The following is a 21,326-nucleotide window of genomic DNA, read 5'->3' on the forward strand; positions in this document are numbered from 1 at the left end:
CTCTGACTTCTTGCTGAGGTGGCTGTGATGGGCTTGAGCCTGGGGTACCTTCACCCCTGGAGAGACTTTTACCCTGACCTTTGATAGGATCTAGATGCTGTCACTTTATGACGGACGGGAATGGCCCATCAGGCAAATATGTTCATAAGGACTCTGAGGAGTTGGTATGAAGGTCTTTACCTGGTTCTAGAGCTTGACACTTCACAGCAAGTTTTGTGAAGTGTTTGCTAATCTACCTTGGCCGGAAGGATTGATACCACCAAAACAGATTTAGATTGATGACGAGAGTTGCTAATTTTACTATGTGTGTATATGTCTATCTGTCTGTCTATATATGTATATAGGTATGCATTGATCTATCTATCTATATCTATCATCTATCCTTCTACCTATCTATCTTCACATTTCTGTACAGCTTTGAAGCAATCTTCCTAGAAGCAGTCAGTGGGATACATTCTGAGGAGTGATGCCTGAGAAATTGCTATAGATGTTCAAATCCCAAGACCAGTGGCAAAAATGGGAATATGATACCATTTGGAAAACTTGGAACTGTGTAAATCTGTATTATACCCCTAGACTCTAAGCTGAGAAGCCAGATTCTCTGTCCCCTGTTCTCTGCTGAATACCATCAGTATAACACAATGGCAGGCATGGAAGTGTTTGGTAACTGTTTTGCAACAGAAGGATATTTCTGGGGGCTGTTTGAGCTCATTATAGTGCAGCTAAAATCATGTCCCTACAACTGAGGAGAGACAAAATGGTACAGGACTGCTTTCTCTACTTCTTCAAGAGGGTTATTATATGTTCTAATATTCTAAAACTTAGATGCCGAAATGAAGGTGTCAGAAATACACCTCCATTTTTTTTTAAGCTTCAAGTGATTGACTTAACCTTTCTGTGTCTATTTCTAAGAACATGGAATGGGACTAGATTGGAGCAGCTGTTTTAAATAGTGACTTAAAATTCCAAAATGCAACATAAAGAGATCAAAGGAAGTGGCTCACATGAATGTTAGGATGACCGTTTTCAGGAATATTGACAAATTATCTATATTAATTGGTGTTACATTATGATGAAAGGCTGGGTCCATTGTCATTTCTGGGCTCACATCCAGGCTTAATTTTTTGAGGCCATATTCACCACTGTATAGGAGAGTAGCATTCATCACCTACCCAGTGCCACATATAGTAATTGACTGCTGTCGGTTGACTTTTATATTAATTTGATAGTTGAGTTTGCTACTTACTTGCTGGCTTTCAGTCATTTGTAACCGCTTTTTTCTCTATGGTTGAAATTTGGCATGGAAAAGTTAGCATCTGTTTGGTGAATCTGATCTCTTCACATTGTTTGGGAATGTAGCTCCCCCTTTATTTATTTACTTTTGACATTTAAAAACCTACAAATGTTGGGGCGCCTGGGTGGCTCAGTTTGTTAAGCTTCTGCCTTCAGCTCAGGTCATGATCCCAGCGTCCTGGGATCGAGCCCCATATTGGACTCCCTGCTCAACAGGGAGCTGCTTCTCCCTCTGCCTGCTGCTCCCCCTGCTTGTGCTCTCTCCTCTCTCTCTCTGAAAAATAAATTAATAAAATCTTAAAAAAAAAAAGAAAACCTACAAATGTCAACTATTTTAAGGCTATTTTCTCTAAAATGTTTCCTCTAAATTGCATGGGGTTTGTCTCGGAACGACTGCATTTTCAAAGGCTGTATCCCAGAAGCCTTTGCTCTTTGCCTGTTACACATGACCCTCTTGGCTCAGGTGGCCTTCTGACTCAAGTCTCAGGTTTATGGAATCCTTAATGTAGTTCATGAGCTCTAGCTAGACCGTTCCTCCCTGAGATGGTCTTGTTTTTCTTGTGGGCCTGTGTGGGGTTATGGACTGGATTAAGGAGACCGCCTGTGGTTCATCACACTTCTCTGGCACAATTCTCTGTCACCTCTGAATGCTCTGAAGGGAGCTTTGAATTGGGTGTGTGGAGGCAGGACCACAGAGCACTGATGACATTCTCCCCTTGTGATCTTTGTGAGCCAGGGGCAAATGGAACCCCTAAGTATAAGAAGGTAAGGAAAGACACAGTTCTAGATCCAGTAAGAAAAATCAGAGGAAGGTTTGTAATGGTAAGATTTATAAAAATAAATTGAAGCCTGAATGTACTCAAAGAACTTTTGAGTTCTTTTGAGTTCTTGGAGAAAAGATTAGAGGAACAGCCAAACAAAAGATTAATGAGAAATTATGGCAAAAGGAATGATAGTATGTTTTGAATCTATTTAATAAATTAAAACCTTAATCTAGAGATTAAGATTCCAGATCAAATTTTAATATTTTAACCCCTGACAATGTAGAAAAATACTCAGAAAACTTGCTTGAAGGAGAAGGGAAGGAAAAAGTAGAAGTTAGGGTGAGTATGCCAATTTTCTTATCTTTTAATTCTGGGAACTGAAAGAGATGATAAGCAGCAGTGTTTAAGGGAGAAAGGTAAATGCTTAAATATATATTCAGCTAAAATCAAGTGATGAAAGAGAAGGAAAGAAAATAAAAGAAGTTAGAAAATATATTAATTTCGTGATTACTTATAATCTTAAGCTCATTATAAAAGGAATCATTAAAAGAAAAAATAAGTCTTCAGAAGAAACCAAACAAAAATAAAAAAACACAAACATACAGTGAAAAGATTTTTACAAAGCATAAGATCAATTATGCTGAGAAGAACTAAGAACAAATAAACCCATCTGGCAGATCAATAGGTTTGATTGAATTAGAGGGAATGACAAATAAACACAGCCATATCCCGTGATGTCTTTCAAATTTATGATGTTGTGAAAGTATTATGCACTTAGCATAAACTGTACTTTGAATTTTGAATTTTGGCCTCTTCTTGGGCTAGTGATGTGGAGTATGATCCTTGCCTGTGATGCTGGGCCTTGCCTGGTCAGCCATGAGATCACTAGGGTCAACAACTGATATGCTTAACTGATATGCTCAACAACTGATATGTTCTGTACCCATGCAACCACTGTTTTTCACTTTACAGTATTCAGTATGTTACATGAGATATTCGACACTTTGTTGTACAATAGGATATGTGTTAGAAGATTTTGCCCAACTGTAGGCTAATGTAGGTGTTCTGAGCACATTTAAGGTAGGCTAGGCTAAGCTATAATGTTTGGTAGATTAGGTATACGAAATACATTCTTGACATACAATACTTTCAACTCTTGATTGGTTTATTGAGGCATAACCCCATTGTAAATTGAGGAGGATCTGTACTGGAAATGACTCAGTGACTCAGAAAGATATAACATGCAATGCCCATGATCTTTTTTTTTTTTTAAGATTTTATTTATTTATTTGGCAGAGATCACAAGCAGGCAGAGAAGCAGGCAGAGAGAGAGGAGGAAGCAGGCTCCCTGTGGAGCAGAGAGCCTGATGCGGGTCTCGATCCTAGGACCCTGGGATCATGACCTGAGCCGAAGGCAGGAAATGCCCATGATCTTAACTGACCAAGTCTGAATATAGGATTAAAAAAGCAATTAACATGTTCCAAGAGAAACAATGATCAGAGTATAATCTCACACTCCGAGAAGCATGACTCTCTGTGTACAAATGGCATAGATTAATGTAGAGGAAACTGAGGGAGAAATACCTAGAAACACATCTAGAAAGAGGTTGATAGAACTCTTTCAGTCTATGACAGATCAAATGGGCAAAAGTAAGGGTAAGGAAGACCCAAACAATAAATAATGTGATACGATTAACATCCGTTGAATTCTATAACCTCAGTAGGAAATATTACCAAGACTGCTAGTTGTCCCTAATACCTGTTCTCTATTTCCTTTCTCCCCCCTTCTTTTTAAAGAGAGAGAGAGAGAGAGCAGGGGGGAGGGGCAGCAGGAGAGAAAGAGAGAAAATCCCAAGCAGACTCCACACTCAGCAGGAAGCCCGACATAGGGCTTGATATCATGACCCTGAGATCATGACCTGAACCAAAATCAAGAGAAGGACAGTCAACCAGCTGAGGCATCCAGGTGCCCCTTCTCTATTTCCTTTAAATATAGGGCTCTGAATTTTAGTGGGGCCCAAGATTTCCCAGAATAAAGTTGCATTTCTAACCTTCCTGTGGCTATAATTAAATTCTGCCACTGTGATTGAAGCTACGTGCAACTTCGGGGAAGTGTCCCAAACCAGGACAGTGGCTGCAGCCTATGGGCTCCTTCAGAATGTTTTAAAATACAGCTAAGCAGAGTTGGACCTGGTTAGTACTTGGACGGGAGAATGTTTTTTTTTTATTTTTTATAAACATATAATATATTTTTATCCCCAGGGGTACAGGTCTGTGAATCGCCAGGTTTACACATTTCACAGCACTCACCATAGCACATACCCTCCCCAATGTCCATTACCTCACACCCTTCTCCCAACCCCCCATAAGTGACTCTTAATCTCACAAAACAAACTGAGGGTTGCTGGGGGGAGGGGGGTTGAGAATGTTTTAAAATACATAAAATTGCATATGTAATACTAAAAGGGAGCCAACGGTATTAAAATCCAGTTATTAAAATATTAAAATTAATTTGTGATAGTTTATATGCATCTTTATCAACACTTTAAAGAATATGAAAAAAAAAAAAAACCCAACAGGGTCCAGTGGCAAGTTCTAATAACTATCTTCATTTTGGTGCCATTGATGTAAATCGTATTTAGAGGTATTTGCAACAGATACCGAGTTTTTCCTGTACTTGTATATATTAACTCAGTGTAGTGAGGGTTCTTTTGCATCTTTCATATCCATTTCAAGAAGCAGTTCCACCTGCTCTTGGTTGGTTGACTAGAAGGTACTCTGTCTGTCTCAGGTCTGGGGAGAAGGCTTCGTTGCCTGTCTTCCTCCTGGTGCATCTCTTACTTTGTATTCGATAACATGTGATTTCAGCTTGGACAAGATATTCTTAGAGCAATAATATGACAATGCCTGGACTCCTTACTTACTGAGCCAGACACAATGCTCTGCACTTTTCCTCACACTACTCTACTTAACACTTCCTTCCCTTGCTTCTCTGATATTTGCAACGCTATCAATTTTTCATTGCTGTGAAACCAAGAATTCATAGAGAAACATCCTTTCTCCTCCTTTTAAAAACCAGTCTTCTGTCTGAACTTACAGGTTGCTATGGTCAATGTTTGTGTGCCCCTATAATTCATCATGTTGAAATTCTAACCCCCAGAGATGAGGGTGTTAGGAGATGGGGCCTTTGGGAGGTGTTTAAGTCATGAGGGTGGAGCCCGCAGGAATGGGAGTAGTGCCCTTACAAGGGAGGTCCCACAGAATGTAGCCCCTTCCACTGTATGAGGACCATAGGGAGAAGACGTTGGCTATGAACCAGGAAGAGGGTCCTCATGAGAACATAACCATGCCAGTGTCTCGATCTTGGACTTCTAGCCTTCAGAACTGTGAGAAATAAGTGTCTGTTGTTTATAAGCTGCCCAGCCTGTGGTGTTTTGTTGTAGAAGCCCCAATGGACTAAGGTTCTATTTTCTTGCCTCATTTGGTCTTTGACCCATTCCAATTTGGCTTTCACTGCTACTACTCTATGGAAATCACCCTTGCCAAAGTCACGGATGGTTTTCATGTCCTTAAATCCAGTTTTCGTCATACACAATGGGTCACTTCCTCTTTAAAATAGTCTTGTTCTTGGCTTCTGTGATATTACAGATTGTTAGTTTCCTCCTCCCACCCAGACTTCTCCTTTCCTGTACCCTATCAGCCTTTCTACTCAACCCTTAATGTTACATACAGTTCCTCAGGGTTCTGTCTCAGGCATTCTCGTTTAGTCCTCTAACAAATAATTTCTTATGCATCTACTATGGGCTAGAGAATGTTGTTGCTGAGCGCTGCATATATGGTCCCTATTCTTAGGGAATTTAGAAGAGAAGCTGTCCACCATAAGTTACACAGTTAATTATTTTACTATAGTCATGACAAAGACTTAAAAAGTTCAGCTCCTACACATTGTAATGCTTTTACAGATTAATTAGAATGAACTTAGCTGTGTCTAAAATTCCAAGGATGCAACCCCTTTAGTCAAGGGAGAAACAGAAATATTCTTAACAGCTAAATGTCTTCTTATAGTTGAGAAAGAAAAAAAAAAAAAGAAACAAGGATATAATTCCTTTGACTCTATCAATTGAAACTAAAATTCTTCTTATTCTCATTTCCTGCTTTGATTTGTTTTTAGTAGGCAAATCTCTAGTCTGTCTAAAGGGATCAAGGGTGATACTAGAGCTCTTTTTTTATGAAAATGCATTTGATGCCAAAGCCTGAATTACCTCCAGGATGAAGCCTTGGTTTCTCAGGCCTGCCTTACTCTTGTGCTATTTTGGGAAATCATGGTCACTTCCTAAGTATTAATCTTACCTTGAACCAGACTATTTCATGCCAGAACAGTTGGTAGCGAGTCATTAAAGAGAATAATCACTGCTCCATTCACATTTGAATTTGCTTACATTTGGAAAAACGTTGCTTTTTGATGATTCTTAAAATCGAGAACATCTTTCCAAGGAGCACTGACTAAATGAATATAAATTAATTAGAAACACATGGAATAAATCTGGAGCTTGTAAAATATTTTTTAGAGATGCAGTTGACTAAATTAGAAATGGATCAGAATGAACCAAAGTATTTGAACAATAACTTTACAAAGGCCTTTTGAAGAGACACAGATGCTGGGAGCCAAGGTCTCTCAGTCTGGCAGAGACCCAAGGGGCTTGACGTTCACATTTGGTTGACATTAAAACAATTGAAAGTTGCCTGTTGGTGTCTTCCGTAGTTTCCCATCAGTAGATTCCAGTATCTGCTATATGAAGAGGCAGACTTCACACCTGGATTTCAAAAGCTTGGTTTGGCCCCTAAATGATTTAGTTAATGGTCCCTGATACTTGAGCATTTGGGAGGTGCTAGTGCTTTCTACCAATCTCCCCATAGTCCTGTGGGTGTAGGGTATTAGAGCCTATTTTTGGATGGGGAAATAGATATGGAAGTTAGGTAACTTGCCTAAATGGCAGTCCCGGCAGTGTGGCTTGGAAACCTCAACTCTTCACCCAAAGAACCTATGTTTCTCCCTTCTCATAATGATTCAATATGTGACTTTTAACCTTAGTATCTGTGTTTAACCCCACACCCCACCCCAGTGTGGCTTTTCTCGAAAGCTCATCCCTTTCTTCCCTCTCCATTTCCTCCTTAAGAAGGGGCCCCTTGTTATCTCCAGCCAAGTTCAAAGTCACACGCAGTACAGTCAGTTCTTGGACTATTACAGACCACTTCTTATTACACCTGTGCCTTTTAAATTCCTCCCCTCCTAATTCTTTCTTCCCTCTTCTCTGACCTCAAGACCTCACGCTCTGAGGAGGAATGAGGAAATAGCCATGTGGGTCAACAGGAAGCCTAATTTTGCTGGCTCCTGGAAATGTCTCTTGTTGGTTTTGTGTGTGTCTTTGTCTCTCTCTCCCTTCCTCACTGGATCCAACATACCACGGACCAAGACCTTTGCTCCCACCTGCTCTTTCTGAATGGGTTTGGCCCTCAATTACATAATTTCTATTTCAAACCTTCCTGATGGTGCAAGTTGGACCAGCAGCCTCTAACCAACTTCCTCCTTGCAAATATTTCTCAACTAATGGATTCAGATGGAGGAGAAACTAGGATGCAGTAATTTGAAGTAGAAAAATAAAAATTCTTTAAAAGTTAGAAAAGTCATCAAAGGTAATATAATTCAAAGGGAGGGACGCTGACAGGGAAGTAGGACCCACGGGGTGGGGGGCTGGATAGCTGCACAACTTTGTAGATTGTGCTGTCTGGAACTATGCTATGCTCCTGAAGTTGAGCAGGTGGAGGGAGTAAAGCAGCTAGATAGTCCAGAGGGGAGCAGATATGCCTGTCTTGTCCCCTTTTAAGCTATGGCTGACACTGTCTCATGGTGCAAAAAGCATTGCCTCACCTTTATGGGCTGTTTTCTGACCACGTTTCATGGAGGAGTTTATACCATTCCTTATAATTTGGCTGGATAGTTTATTCTAGAATGTTCCTGAGTCTGCAGAGTATAAAAACTCAGTTTTAAATATAAACTTATCATTGGTCTTAGATTCTTGGGACCAAGATTTTGAAATTAGCAAAGAACCTTGAGGTGAATCAGAACTGGCCTCTCGTCTGTCTGGCTCTCTCTTTACCACATTTTCTGTTCCCTGCACATGTATTTCATACCTTCCCACTCAGGGCTTTAGCTTCTTCACGTAGTGTGAGATGGGAAACAATAATTTTTGACATGGTAGCTTAGGGAATTATTTGTGCCATACTTGGTATTTCCTTCTGCCTAGCACCCATGCAGTAGGTGCTCAATATCTGTATTTTTGGGGGGCCACCTGGGTGGCTCAGTCAGTTAAGCGTCTGACTCTTGATTTTGATTCAAGTCATGAGCTCATGGTTGTGAGATTGAGCCTGGTGTAGGGCTCCACACTCAAGGGGGCCTGTTTGAGATTCTCTCTCTCTCTCTGTCTCTGCCTCTGCCCCTCCCTGCCTCCAGAGCTTTCTCTCTCAAATAAATAAATTTATCTTAAAAAAATTATATTTATATATATATATATACACACACACACACACATACATATATATACACACATATGTGTGTGAGTGTGTGTGTGTGTGTGTGTATTTGTTGAATGAATGAATGAATGCAAGCATTTGGGAAATATTCCCCACCTCCCAATCTAGGTGAGACCACTTTTTCATGTCATGAATAGCGCTTTTTACAGACTATGTTGTGCTGATTTGCCATTGTTAACTAATTTTAACCAAATGGCTGCTGTTCCCAGCTTTTTGCATGATGCCTGGTACAGTGTTGATACATTTTTGTTGAATCAATAAATGTCATGCTTTATGTCAAAGAGTTTTGACTCTTGGAAGGGAAACAAACAAAGCTTTGAATTTACAGAATCAGGAGACTGAAAGGAACACTGAGAAGTCTTCAGGTACATTTTCCTGCTTCCCAGTGGCACCATTCCTGCGCATCATCTATGTTCCTGAACACCTACAGGAGGGTCTTTAACCATGTGACTAACAGCATTTTCCAAAGAAACCTCTGTCTTTATTTTACTTCCAGAAGCTGTAAGACATGCATACCATCTTTTTCTTTTTTTCCCCTTTCTTTTCTTTTCTTTTTCTCTCTCTTTTTAAATTTCCCTTCCAGAAAAAAGAAAGAACAATTAGGCATGCCAAGGCTATAAGCGGCTTCTGGGTCAAATACCTTAGGCAATGTGTGGAGTAGAATTAGGTGTCTCCAAATCCAGATCTCTGGTTTGAGTGAAAATCATACTGTACTATGTTTGTCTAAATCTGCAGTCTGAAGACAGAATTCCAAACTTCTGTAGCCTGATGGAGACTTGGGGCTCCTGCTCACGATAATCTGTTCTATGTAAAATTCCAAATATTCTCACCTTTGATTTTTTTCATTTTGACCAATGACAGTTCAGCTAGCATCCAGGGCTTCTCATCAACATCAACAATGTCTGGATGAAATGGGTCAGTAGGTGCTACCACCTTCATTTTAAATTAAGAGACTGAAAATAGTGTAAATAAAGTAAGGGACTATGGAGCAAAGTAAAAAACTGAATCCTTAAATCCTTCCCCTCTGAGGTGTCATGGAAGAGCCTTGGGTTCTAGCCATCGAGGCTGTTAGAAATAAGTCTAGGTATGATCTGATTCAAGGAAAAGAGAGAGAATTTTTTTTTAACTTCCTTCACAAAGGCAATTATTGCCATGTGTTTGCTCTGTTGCGTTAGTGGAAACCTACTCAACCACCTGGTGTGATTCATGTGGCCATCCCCCAGGGGGTTAGAGGGAAACAGTGCTCTTCCTCTTTACTTTACATGATTACTTCCAACCTCAGAACTTCTCTATTCAAATGGTCTGTGCCAAATAATTCTTGCACTTAGATGACCTCCCAAATTTTGACTTCCATTGAACAAACTCTTCAAACTGGACTGGCTTACCAGGCAATTCAAGGAGTAGGTCAGATTTTCTCTGTGTGTGTAGAGTGGAGCACATTTCCCATCTAGTCCTGTCTCGGGTCTTGTGTAAGTGGGTCCCACCTAGCTGATGTCAGAGTGAGCATGGGCTCTGTGGCTCTGAGGGCCACTGGTGGTAAAATCGACGCTGACTCATAGGCAAGAGGCAACTTTAGCTGGGTTTCTAAGGAACACTCTTTAATAAAAGTATTCCTTCAAAAATTGTCTGAATGTTCACCCTTAGAAATTCTGAGCTTTATCTGAGCTCTTTTGCTGCCAACTTTCCACTTTCTCTCTTTTCTGGATCCTTCCCCCAACTTGGACTTTGGAAAAATCTTTCAGTTGCCCTATTCTAAGAAGACTGACCCTAAATATGGACACTTGATAAATGTGTTATTTGTCAAGTTGGGAAAATTATATGTATATTTTAGTAAATGCCAAAATAATTGGATACCTGTGTAGAAAAACAAAAACTTGATGACCACCTTACACTATACATAAGATCTCTTTTCAGGGGGACTAGAGTCCTCAATGTAGAAGGCAGCAACGAGTTTTTGGGAAATATGGGAGAGTATTTTTATGATCTTTCAAGGCAGAAAAAGATGGCTATATAAACAGGATATATAAAACAGAAACACTTGATAAATGGGACCACACTATAATTACCTTTTGTGTACCCAACTATTACAGAGTGAAAGACAGCTTAAGGGTGGTAGAAAGTATTTGGAAAGCATGTAACTGAAAAAGGGTTTGTATTCAGAACATTTAAAGAACTCTTTCCAAATTAGTAAAGAAAAGACAAAATCCAGTAGAGAAAATAGGCGAGAAACTTGAACAAGTATTTCATAAAGTTGGCATCTAGTGGCCAGTAACAAAGGAAAATGAAAATGAAACCTCACTGTTAAACACCACTTACTATACATCATCAGAATCACTGAAATTAAAAAGCCAGATAAATATGGGGAGGCTCTGGAGTAAAAGGAACTCACACTCTGTGGATGGAAGTGTAAACTGGTAAAACCACTTGGGAAACCAGTTTGGCATTATTGCTAAAGTTGAAAATATATATGCATTCCCAATGACCTAGCAATTCTACTCCTAAATATAACACCAAATAAATTGGTTACGTGCGCAACAGGAGACATGTCAAAGAGTATTTATAGCTGCCTTTGTTTGTAGAAACTCCTAAAAGCTCCAAGCTTAATGACATAAATGTCCACCAACAGTAAAATAGATAAATTGTGCAATGTTTATGGAGAATACTGTATATCAATGAAATTGGATGAACTCCAGTTACATGCAACAGCATGGCTGAGTCGCAGAAACAAAAAACTGAGCACAAGAAGTCAGATACAGAATGATTCCTCTTGCCCAATTCCACATAAATGTTTTAAAATAAGCAAAGAAATCTCTTGTAATTTTCTCTTTACATAAAGTTTAAAAATGGACAAAAACAATTCTTGGGGATTCATAATTATAAGTTAAGATATTAAACAAAGCAGAGAAGTAATTACTATAAAGTTGGGATCATTGTCACCCCCAGGGGCGAGTGGCAGCTGTGGCAGACGTGCGGGGTTGGGGTGTCTGAGCTGAGGGATGGCGATGCCTTGTTTCTTGACATGGATGGCACTTTATAATAAGTTGTCTATTTGATTTTGTGTGTTTTTCTGCATGTTATTTCACAATGAGATTTCTTATTTTTAATAGAAAAGTCCCCTGTTTATAGCCCCAATCTTGCCTCCCTTGAGCCTGTCTCTCTCTTCACCACTCTGCTCGCCATCAGGAGAAGGAACATCCTTCCCTTATTTTCCCCTTTTCTCAGCTCCCATTCGTAACACAAACTGCCCCTATCCACACCTGCGGTCACCAGTGACCTCTTGGTTGGCAAATCGAATAAACTTTTCTTTGCTGCTGATGTTGTGGTTCCCTTTTCCCTTGGCTTCCCCAGACGCTTCTCTCTCCTGATGTTGCTCCTCCTTCTCTCCCCATGGCCTCTCTGCTTCATTCTCTGATTGCTCCAAAAACACTGGGGCTCCCTAGGTTTCCCTCCTGCTGGTTTCATTCATGCCACTGGCTCATCGCTGTGCTAATGGCCCCCGAATGCATCATGTTCCCTTCCAGACCCAGGTGCACACATACCTAGAGCTTCCCGCCTCCTCTCCATCTTCATCTAGGGGTAGGGAATCACCCTAATTTCATCCAACAGGCTTCAAAATGAACTCATGGTCTTCCTTGCTCCAACCCTACTTCTGGATTTCCCATCTACATGAAGGGAACCTCTAAGTTGAGTTCTCAAGCTAGAAATGTTGACTTGGTCACTCTTTAACCTGCCCCAACACCAAGAGCTACTGTTACTATGTTCACACTGTGTGCTAGGCACTTGCTATGGTCTGAATGTTTCCCCACCAACCCCCCAAAATTTCCTCTTTGGAAAATCTAATGCCCAATGTGACAGTATTAAGTGGTGGAGCCTTTGAGGTGATCAGTGTCCTTATAAAAGAGACTCCAGAGAGCTCCCTTGTGCATTCTGCTGTGTGAGGACACATCAAGAAGATGACTGTCCATGAGGAAGTGGCATTCACCAGATACTGAATCTTCTGCAGCCACCATCTTGAACTTCCAGGATCCAGAACTATGAGAAATAAATTTCTGTGTATATGCCACCCAGTCTGTGGTATTTTGTTACAATGACATGAACAAACTAGGACAGAACAGTTTTTTAAAACAAATATTACATGCTTTTTTTTCCTAACATATATTACCTCATTTGATTCTCTCAGCCTCAAGATATGATATTGTTATTCTACCGTACAGAGAAGAAAATGGAAATATTAATAACCAGAGCAGCCCTTAGGTCACCCTGACTCAATGCTAATTCCATGGCCGAGGGGGCTTCCTACCAGTATCGGTACTTCTGCCCAGAGCTGGTTTCCACCATGATTATCATCCTAACCTCCTAAATGCTGTCCCAACCACACACAAATCTCTTTCTATTTTGTCCACTCTCAGCAGGGCTAGTAGAGTACTTTAATAACTTGACAGTGTATATCCTGGTGGATTCTTTCCCGATGCCTTCGCACACGTGGAGGCTGTGTGATCTGGGGCCACCCTGGCCCTGTCCCTACTCTCCAGCCCCAGCTCATCTTCTCTATCCTGAGCACACATGTTCTTTCAGGCTCCTGGGCCTATGCAGACAGTTTTCTTTGCTTGTAGTGCTCTGCTGACACCCCTCCCAGTTCAACTGGGGAATCCCTGCCCATCCTTGAAGCCCTAACTGAAAGACTTCCAGGTCAGCCCAACTCCACTTGCATATGTATTTACAATGTACTTGGTGCTGACTTCTAGCATTATATTTTGTTTTTGTTTTACATCATATTACGATTCTGCCTGCTTTGCTCCTGGAGGGCCAGAATAGTGTATTATCCCTTCTTGAATTGGTATCCCTTTCCAATAGTGACCTATCTGGGAGGAGTTAATGGTTTTGCTGAGTAAATATGTGTCTCTGGAAATTCTTGTCAAACAGCAAGAGTTAGAAGAAATAACCTGGTCACTGCTTGTTGGTGTTGGTGTGTGGTATTCTGCTGGGTTTGAGACCTGGAGATGCTGGGTTTGAGCTCTGGAGATGTTTTGTTTTGATAGAAGAGAATGAGGGATAGAAGTCAGGGCTACCTTTGGTGGATGTGTGTCCCACTGACTAAGCTGTCAGTTGTGGGTGACGTGGATCTCCCTCCTCTGCAGACATCTTTGTCTTGCTGTCACACTCACTTTGACTCTATCCCTTCCATTCTATCCCTTCCATTCTCTTGAACCATAAAGCCCTCGGAGTTGGGACTTTTTCTCATTTAACCCTTATGAAGGGAATCAGGATATGCCATCCCAAAATATACCACTTTGGCTTGAGAGTTATTCTGAGCTGAAAGCAATTGAGAAAAAGCAGACACCAAAAGATCACTTCAGTCTTTGTCTCTCTGTCTACAAGCAGGACATGACTTTCCCTTATGCAGGTGTCCCATCTCCCGTAACAGTACTGGACAAAGAGATGGTACTGGGATAAGATTGCATAACCTCATATCAAACCTTATATTCCATAAGTTTCTCCAATGTATTTCCTACTCACTTCTCCACAGACTATTGGCCCTAAAAGCCCAAGTTCTCTTTCTCTCTCTCTCTTTTTTTTGTCTAATCACTTCTCCACAATTTTTTGTCCTTTGTTAAAAGGGTATATAAACCCCTGGGTCTTGAAGTTTCTTTGGATTTTTCACTTATTTTCTGTGAAGTTGCATGAACACAACATTAAAAATATTAATAAAATTTGTACATCTTTCTCTGGTTAATCTGCCATTTCTCAGTTTAATTCACAGACTTCAGGTGCTGAATATAAGAGGATAGAGGATAAGACTTTTCTTCCCTTACACTTATAACCTATGAGATGAAGATCACTGTGACTACATATAGACAACTGAACTGAAGCTCAGGGAAGTTACAGTAATTTGTGGTTGGAAGACTTAGAACTTGTGCCAAAGACCTTTTACTTTCCTTGTTTGTTTCTTTGCTAGTGTCTAAAAGTTTGTTTTGCCTTTGAGGTGACTCTGACACCTGTTGGTGTGGGCTCTTGTGTCAGCTTAAGGAAGGAAACACAGCTAGGAACATCCCTGAAAATTCCCCATCCCAGAGCCAGTCAGAAGAGCCCAGTGTTTCCCTGGGACAGGACACCTTCTAGATCTCTGCAGCACCCCGTCCAGAGGTCAGAGGCATTAATCACTCAATGAGTTTTGGTTGATGACATGAAACTGGTTTGCCTAACCTGGCTGCACTGGGGCGGCCACCATGGGACAGGGACTTTGGGACTTGCTGTAAGAGGAAGAACCCCTTAGGTGTTCCCTACATCCAATATCTGGATTCTCCCCATTCTTTTCATTTTTTCCAGCTCTTTGGGAAATACTGTCAGGGCCCGTGAGCCCAAAACAAAAGCCAGAGAGGATAGACTTGTTTCTAAGTGACAGGGCAAGTCAGGGATCAAAACAAGTTCTATTAAAAGAGACTTTTCAGGTTTGTCTGCCCAAGAAGAACCCAAGAAGGAAAAAACAATAGGTTTAAAGTGTTTCCTGAGGTAATCTTTCTGCATTTCCATAACCCTGCTGCTTTCTTTCAGAAACGTGCCAAGGTGGTTAGAAAGAGCATTATTTGCAATGACTTAGTCATAAACGAGAGGAACTGTCGGCTCACCTGGAAGCCCATGTTGCTGTAGCCCTCTGCTGCGGGGGGCGTCGTACTCTTCAGCTCCAGGACATCGTGGCTGCTCTTGGAATTGGCTGGGGTCTGCATTCTTTTCGGACGTCTGCTCTAGAGGTTCCTTGTTAGCTCTGAAGAGGATCCCAGGCTCTGCTCATGTCAGAATGCCACCTGCTGTTTGTGGGAGTCCGGGGAACAGAGTCTGTGGGGCGGAGCAGGAGCCAGACGGGGAAGGCGTGGAGGCTTTCGGATCCTCCCATCTCATTATCTTCCTGATTAGCCCTAGAATTGCTGGCCCATTTTTACTCAGGAAAACTCTTACAGGGCACAGAACAGAAAAGGATGCTTTCCCGATGTCAGGAGGGAGATAATCTGTTTCCTGTGGATGGTGGTGGGGACTAGGAATCAGGGGAGAGCAGGGCAAGGAATGTAAGGGTTTGTTGCTACCAATCAACCGCTATTCTGTGCTAGGTTCATGCATATTGTATGATTGTATATTGTGGTTGTGGTTTATCTTCCATATAAGCAAAAACAGAGGTGTGGCAAAGTTAATGGTTTGCTCAGGGTCATTTCGTTAGTAAAGGGACGGTGAGAAGTCAAATTCATGTCTAGATGATTTTGAAGACTTTTTACTACATCCCTGACTGCAGACTGGATTGCTCTTAAAAAATCCAACTCCCAGAAATGCAAATAAGCCTCAGATGAATGGAATGTGACCAAGGGCTCACGTAATAAAAGGATTCTTTAGGAAATCATTAGCTATAGGATTCTTTCAAAATAGCAGTTTCCCTTAGTACATTTCAAATGAGCTACAATTGTGGGCCTCTGCGGAAATGTGAGATAAGCTTATGATAAGCGAAAAAGCTAGAATTAATAAGTGGAATACTGCATCACACAGTAGATGAAAGAATGGAAGACGGTATCAAATGTTACTAATGGTTAGTTCTGGGTTGTGGTTTTATGGGTGGTTCTTATTTTCTCTCTCAGACTTTGCTGAGTTTTCTATAAAGAGCATGATTTACTATTATTATCATGATATAGAGGATATAGTGATTAAGAGCTCACTGGAAACACATGGCCTGGATTCAAATTCTGACTCTACCGCCCTACTGCAGCTAACTATAGCTCAAGAGCTAAACTCAGCCAACTGTTTAGCTTTTTTTATTTATTTATTTTAGAGAGAGACAGAAAGAGAATGCGCAGGCATGGCAGCGGGTTATGGGGGCAGGTGCGGAGGGAGAGGGAGAATCTCAAACAGCTTCCCCAATGAGCACGGTACCCGATGCGGGGCTTGATTTCATGACCCTGAGATCAAGACCTGAACCGAAAACAAGCGTCACCAAGAGTCTGTAGCTTAACCCACTGTGCCACCCAGGCTCCCCAAGCTGCTTATTTTTATACATACAACAGAAGAGCTGAGAATAATTTTTAGATTTTTAAATGGTTGGGAAAAATCAAAGGAACAGATATTTCGTGACACATGCAAACTATATGAAGTTCAAATTTCAGTATCCATAAATAAAATTTTGTTGGAACACGAACATGTCCGTCCATTTATGTATCATTTATGGCTGTTGGTGGTGCACAAGGGCAGGGTTGGGTAATTGTTACAGAGACTGGTGGCTGAAAGTAAAAAATATTCACTACCTGACTCTTTATGGAAAATATGTGCTGATCCCTGACTCGCTAGCCATGTGAATCTGGGCAAGGTACTGTGTTCTCTGTGCCTCAATACTTCATCTAAAAAATGGAGATAATATTTCTCATTTTATGCTATATGATAGATGACAAAGTGTGTTAGTACACTTAAAAACACAAGGAAGAGTCCTAGACAAAAAGTAAATTTGTTATGATAAGATTATACTTAAAATGTTGAAAAAAAAAAAACCCATGATGATCTCTAAATAGTAGTTTGCATGTGTTTTAGGGACAGTCTATCTTCCTGAGGCCAGGTAAACCTATGGCTGGACAGGTGCTATGTTGTACTTACACAGGAAGGCACAGTGCCCTCGCTGGCCTGGCAGTCAGGCTGGTCTCTCCCCGAAGCCCCACCATATTGGTGGTGGGAAAAGCGATCTCTCACTGCGTGCTTCTGGACCTCTGTTCCAAATCCTCGCCATTTATTAACACCATCAGAGCTTTCTTTATGCTTTTGCTCTTTATTGATTCTCACTGATAAATGGGAGACTTGGGAGTTTTTTTTATCAGCTCTTCCCCATAATTGTGATATGTCGTAGTAAGTTGCTGTCATGTTATCAAAGGCAAAAAGTCCAATTGGAATTTCTCAAGAAAGGTGCAGAGAAACAGAAAACAGATAACATGAGGAGCTTTCTTTGTAAAACTGTGTTGTTGGAAGAAGCCGGTTGCTGCAACCAGATATCAAAACCATCATGAACTCAAGACTCAGTCTAGTTAAAGATTATGGAGAATTCTTACTTTCTGGAAAGGGTGGGGGAAAGGAAAAAAAAACCCCAAAGAACAAAACCTCTTTATTCTGCCATTTGTGGCTAAAAGTGCAGGAAGCTTGACTCACATACCTGACATTTCTGCAAATACTCTTATATGAGCCTTTTACAAGGCACAACCCAGTGTTTTCTTGCCCCCTAGGCTGTTTTTAAACTTAGGTTTGAAGAGTACAAGCATATTTGAGAACATATCACTGTGCAAGCAAGAACACTCTATAGTGTTGATTAAAAGACGCAGTGACTGGCCCCTTCCATTCTCCACTTACACCAGTGAGAAGGAAAATGGAATCCTAAATAGAATAAATTATATGTACAACAATGAAGCTAAAAATGCAAAAGTAATGGTCAGTTGCAGAGAAGTTTATTTTATTTTATTTTATTTTATGTATTTATTTTTTAAGTTGCAGAGAAGTTTTAACTTAAAATGCTATCTTTCTGAAACCTGTAGTTAAGAGCTTTAAGAAGTAATGAAAATTCAGACTTTCTTTGCAGCATAAGAATTAATTTGATTTATGGGACTATCACTTAAAATGATGAGTACCTTGGTAGAAGCTGTGGCTCATTTTGCCCAATTTGGAAATAGAAATCGTGATCAGAAAATGAGGTGAGGGGTGCCTGGGTGGCTCAGTGGGTTAAAGCCTCTGCCTTCGGCTCAGGTCATGATCCCAGGGTCCTGGGATCGAGCCCCGCATCGGGCTCTCTGCTCAGCAAGGAGCCTGCTTCCTCCTCTCTCTCTGCCTGCCTCTCTGCCTACTTGTGATCTTCGTCTGTCAAATAAATAAATAAAATCTTTAAAAAAAACAAAAGAAAATGAGGTGAAAGACCCTTTCAACTTTATAGGGCTACATTTTAAATCCTTCCCTAGTCATGCAGAATCATTATTTGTAAGGAATAGCTTGTACCAAGACCAAAGGAATGGCCCCTTATTTCTTCTGAGTCTGAGCTATTTTCATTGCAATTCTCCTCAAACTCAATTTTAAACTTTGCAGCCATTGTGTAGCAACTAATCGCTGGAATTTTTAATCAAATAGTTTCTATATTCCATTCCCCGAGAATTGGCTTATGAAGACTGAAAACTCATGGACTGTGTATATAAGCTCATTAAAGAAAAATAAATGAAAAAAAAAAACCCAAGTCCCTCCAAATTTATTAAAAATATGAAAGTAAAAACAATTTCAATACATGACAATAGATCTTGCCTTGTGCATGTAATTCTACAGTAAGGTCACTCTTTGGCTTTTGGTGACGTTGTTTCCAAAACGAGTAAAGTGAATTTTTAAAAAAAATTATGTATAACATCTGTCCCATGTTAACAACAATGTATTATACGTTAGAGCATGAGTTTTATCTGCTCCCTGCTGTTTCCCCCGCAAGGAACACTTCGTGTATTACAGATGAACATTTGTTTATACACTTGTAGTTTAATAAACCAAAAATATAATCCTGGGATACTTACAAAGCTTAAACTAATTAACCAACTCTATTCAGATCATTCAAGAGAAAAAAAAACAACAGCACATGTATTTGAAATAAATACTATGGGAGGTTTTCCAAAAAAACAAAACAAAACCCTGCTTTTCAGTACTCCCACTGTACTAGGAGAGGCCGGCCAGGGCACTTCCCATAGTCAAAGATGGGTCAGAGGATCTGTGGCCTGAGTAATACCTAACTGTGATTTAAGATGGCTTGGCAGTAGGTATCACTTTATTGTTTTTATTTTTATTTATTTATTTTTAAAAAGATTTTATTTATTTATTTATTTATTTATTTATTTATTTGATTGAGAGAGAGAATGAGCAGGAAGAGGAGCAGAAGGAGAGGGACAAGCAGACTCTGTGCTGAGCGGGGAGACAATGTGGGACTCGATCCCAGGACCCTGAGATCAAGACCTGAGCAGGAACCAAGAGACAGACACTTAACAGACTGAGTCTCTCAGGTGCCCCGTTTTATCTCTATGCCCAGCCTGGGGGCTTGAATTCATGACCCAGGGATCAAGAGTCACATGTTCTACTGACTGAGCCAGCCAGGTGCCCCTGTTTGCACCAATTTAGCTATAATTCTGGGAAGGATGATCTTGGCCCAAGGGCGGGCCCCAAAAGAAGGGGAGAGAACTAGTCTGCGGAGCACTGCCATGTGCCTTTTAAGTACTTAATGTTGTTTCTATTTTATTGTCACAACAACTCTGCAAATGCTGTATTAAATCCCCATTTCACAGACAAAACCCCTGAGGCTCAGGGAGACAAATTGACTTTTCCAAGAACGTAACTAGTATGTGGCGAAGTCTCATTTGAGCCCATGGCTCTGAAACCTCATCCTAATAAGAGCTCCGAGTTCTGGAAAGAAATGCAGCCCAGGGGAAGCACTACTGAGTTAATATCCGGAAGTACTCATTCTGTCAGTGGGGAAAGCAAACCACCACCAAGCTAAAGGCAAAAAGGTCAATCAAATGGAAAAACGATGGGCCTGGCAAGACAGCAGAGTTTCATCCATCTGTGTACTTTGAAATCCTCAAAAAACGTGCCAGTGCTTAGTTGAGGGGATTTGTAAGAAGGCCCAAGTATTGGCTTGATGTATTGATTCCACGGGAAATGAATGTTTGGGCTCCAAGATCTAGGAGGGGCTGTACCCATCTTTGTCTCTGCTCTCTCTTGAGGGCTCTCAAACAGAGTCGCCTTGAGGCTGAATAGCTTGTCCATTGATCAAAGGAAGAAAACTGAAGTCGCTGCATTCCCAGGAGCCTGGAGATTTGTGTGAGTTGCACAGTGAGTGGTTAGGGAGATCAGTTCACACTGACCAGCCCTTCCTGAGAACCGGGACTAGTCTGAGGGTGCAGATTTTCAAGGAGCCACGCATCTCGGTGCTGTGCAAATGCGAGAACAGCCCCTGGCAGTGAGGGCCTTCTTAGACTTGGCCCCCAGGCACCTGGCTCAGCTCACCCTACCCAGGGCCTTGCCAAGAACAGTCTCTGAGTTTATTTTGGACCAGGGTAGTGTAGGCGTGACGAGTATGGGCTCTGGACTCGGTTCAGCTTCCAATCCAGGCTTTGCCTCTGATGAACACTAACTGGCTGGGACCTTAGGCAAGTCACTTCAGCAGTCACCTCTCTATACATCCGTTCCCAGCAAAAAAAGTTTTATAGGGGCACCGATCTTACAGCAGGCTGGCTGTGGGGGTTAAACGAAGTACTGGGTGGAAAGTGGAGGGTACTGGGTAGTAAGAGTGTGCACACTTGAGAGTCCAAGGGAAACCTGCCAGCCGCTGCCCAGGAGGCAAGCCAGAGTGGACTTCTAGGGCTCTGGAAGTGTCTAGTAGGCCAAGCAGGTTACTGTCACACCTAGTTAAAAAGGTTAACAAAGGGAATGAAGAAAAAGCATGGATTTGGTCTGGGTTATGGTAATGGCAACAGAATCCTCGTGGAGGAACAAAGGCTTTCTAGGAAGACCATTTTGAGGCTGAGAAAATGAGATTCCCAGAGATAAAAAACCTTCCCCTTTATTTTGTATGTTCAGAAAAGAAGACTGCTGTGTGAGTGATCTACAGAAAAGCTTCATACTGGGCTGGGGCTGGGTACAAACTCTCCC

General features: G+C 41.2%; 1 protein-coding gene across 1 annotated transcript in view; it reads right to left on the minus strand.

The window, feature by feature from the left end:
- LOC111153654 (solute carrier family 28 member 3) overlaps positions 1–15,385 on the minus strand; it is a 56,814-nt gene extending 41,429 nt beyond the window's left edge. Inside the window, exon 1 of the mRNA XM_022512804.1 lies at positions 15,275–15,385. Coding sequence (XP_022368512.1) covers positions 15,275–15,373 — 99 coding nt within the window. The 5' untranslated portion in view covers positions 15,374–15,385. The remainder of the gene's footprint in view (positions 1–15,274) is intronic.
- Between the last annotated feature and the right edge of the window lie 5,941 nt (positions 15,386–21,326).

Source organism: Enhydra lutris, unplaced genomic scaffold, assembly GCF_002288905.1.
Source record: "Enhydra lutris kenyoni isolate GAN:26980312 unplaced genomic scaffold, ASM228890v2 scaffoldscaffold33, whole genome shotgun sequence".
Classification (NCBI taxonomy): Eukaryota; Metazoa; Chordata; class Mammalia; order Carnivora; family Mustelidae; genus Enhydra; species Enhydra lutris.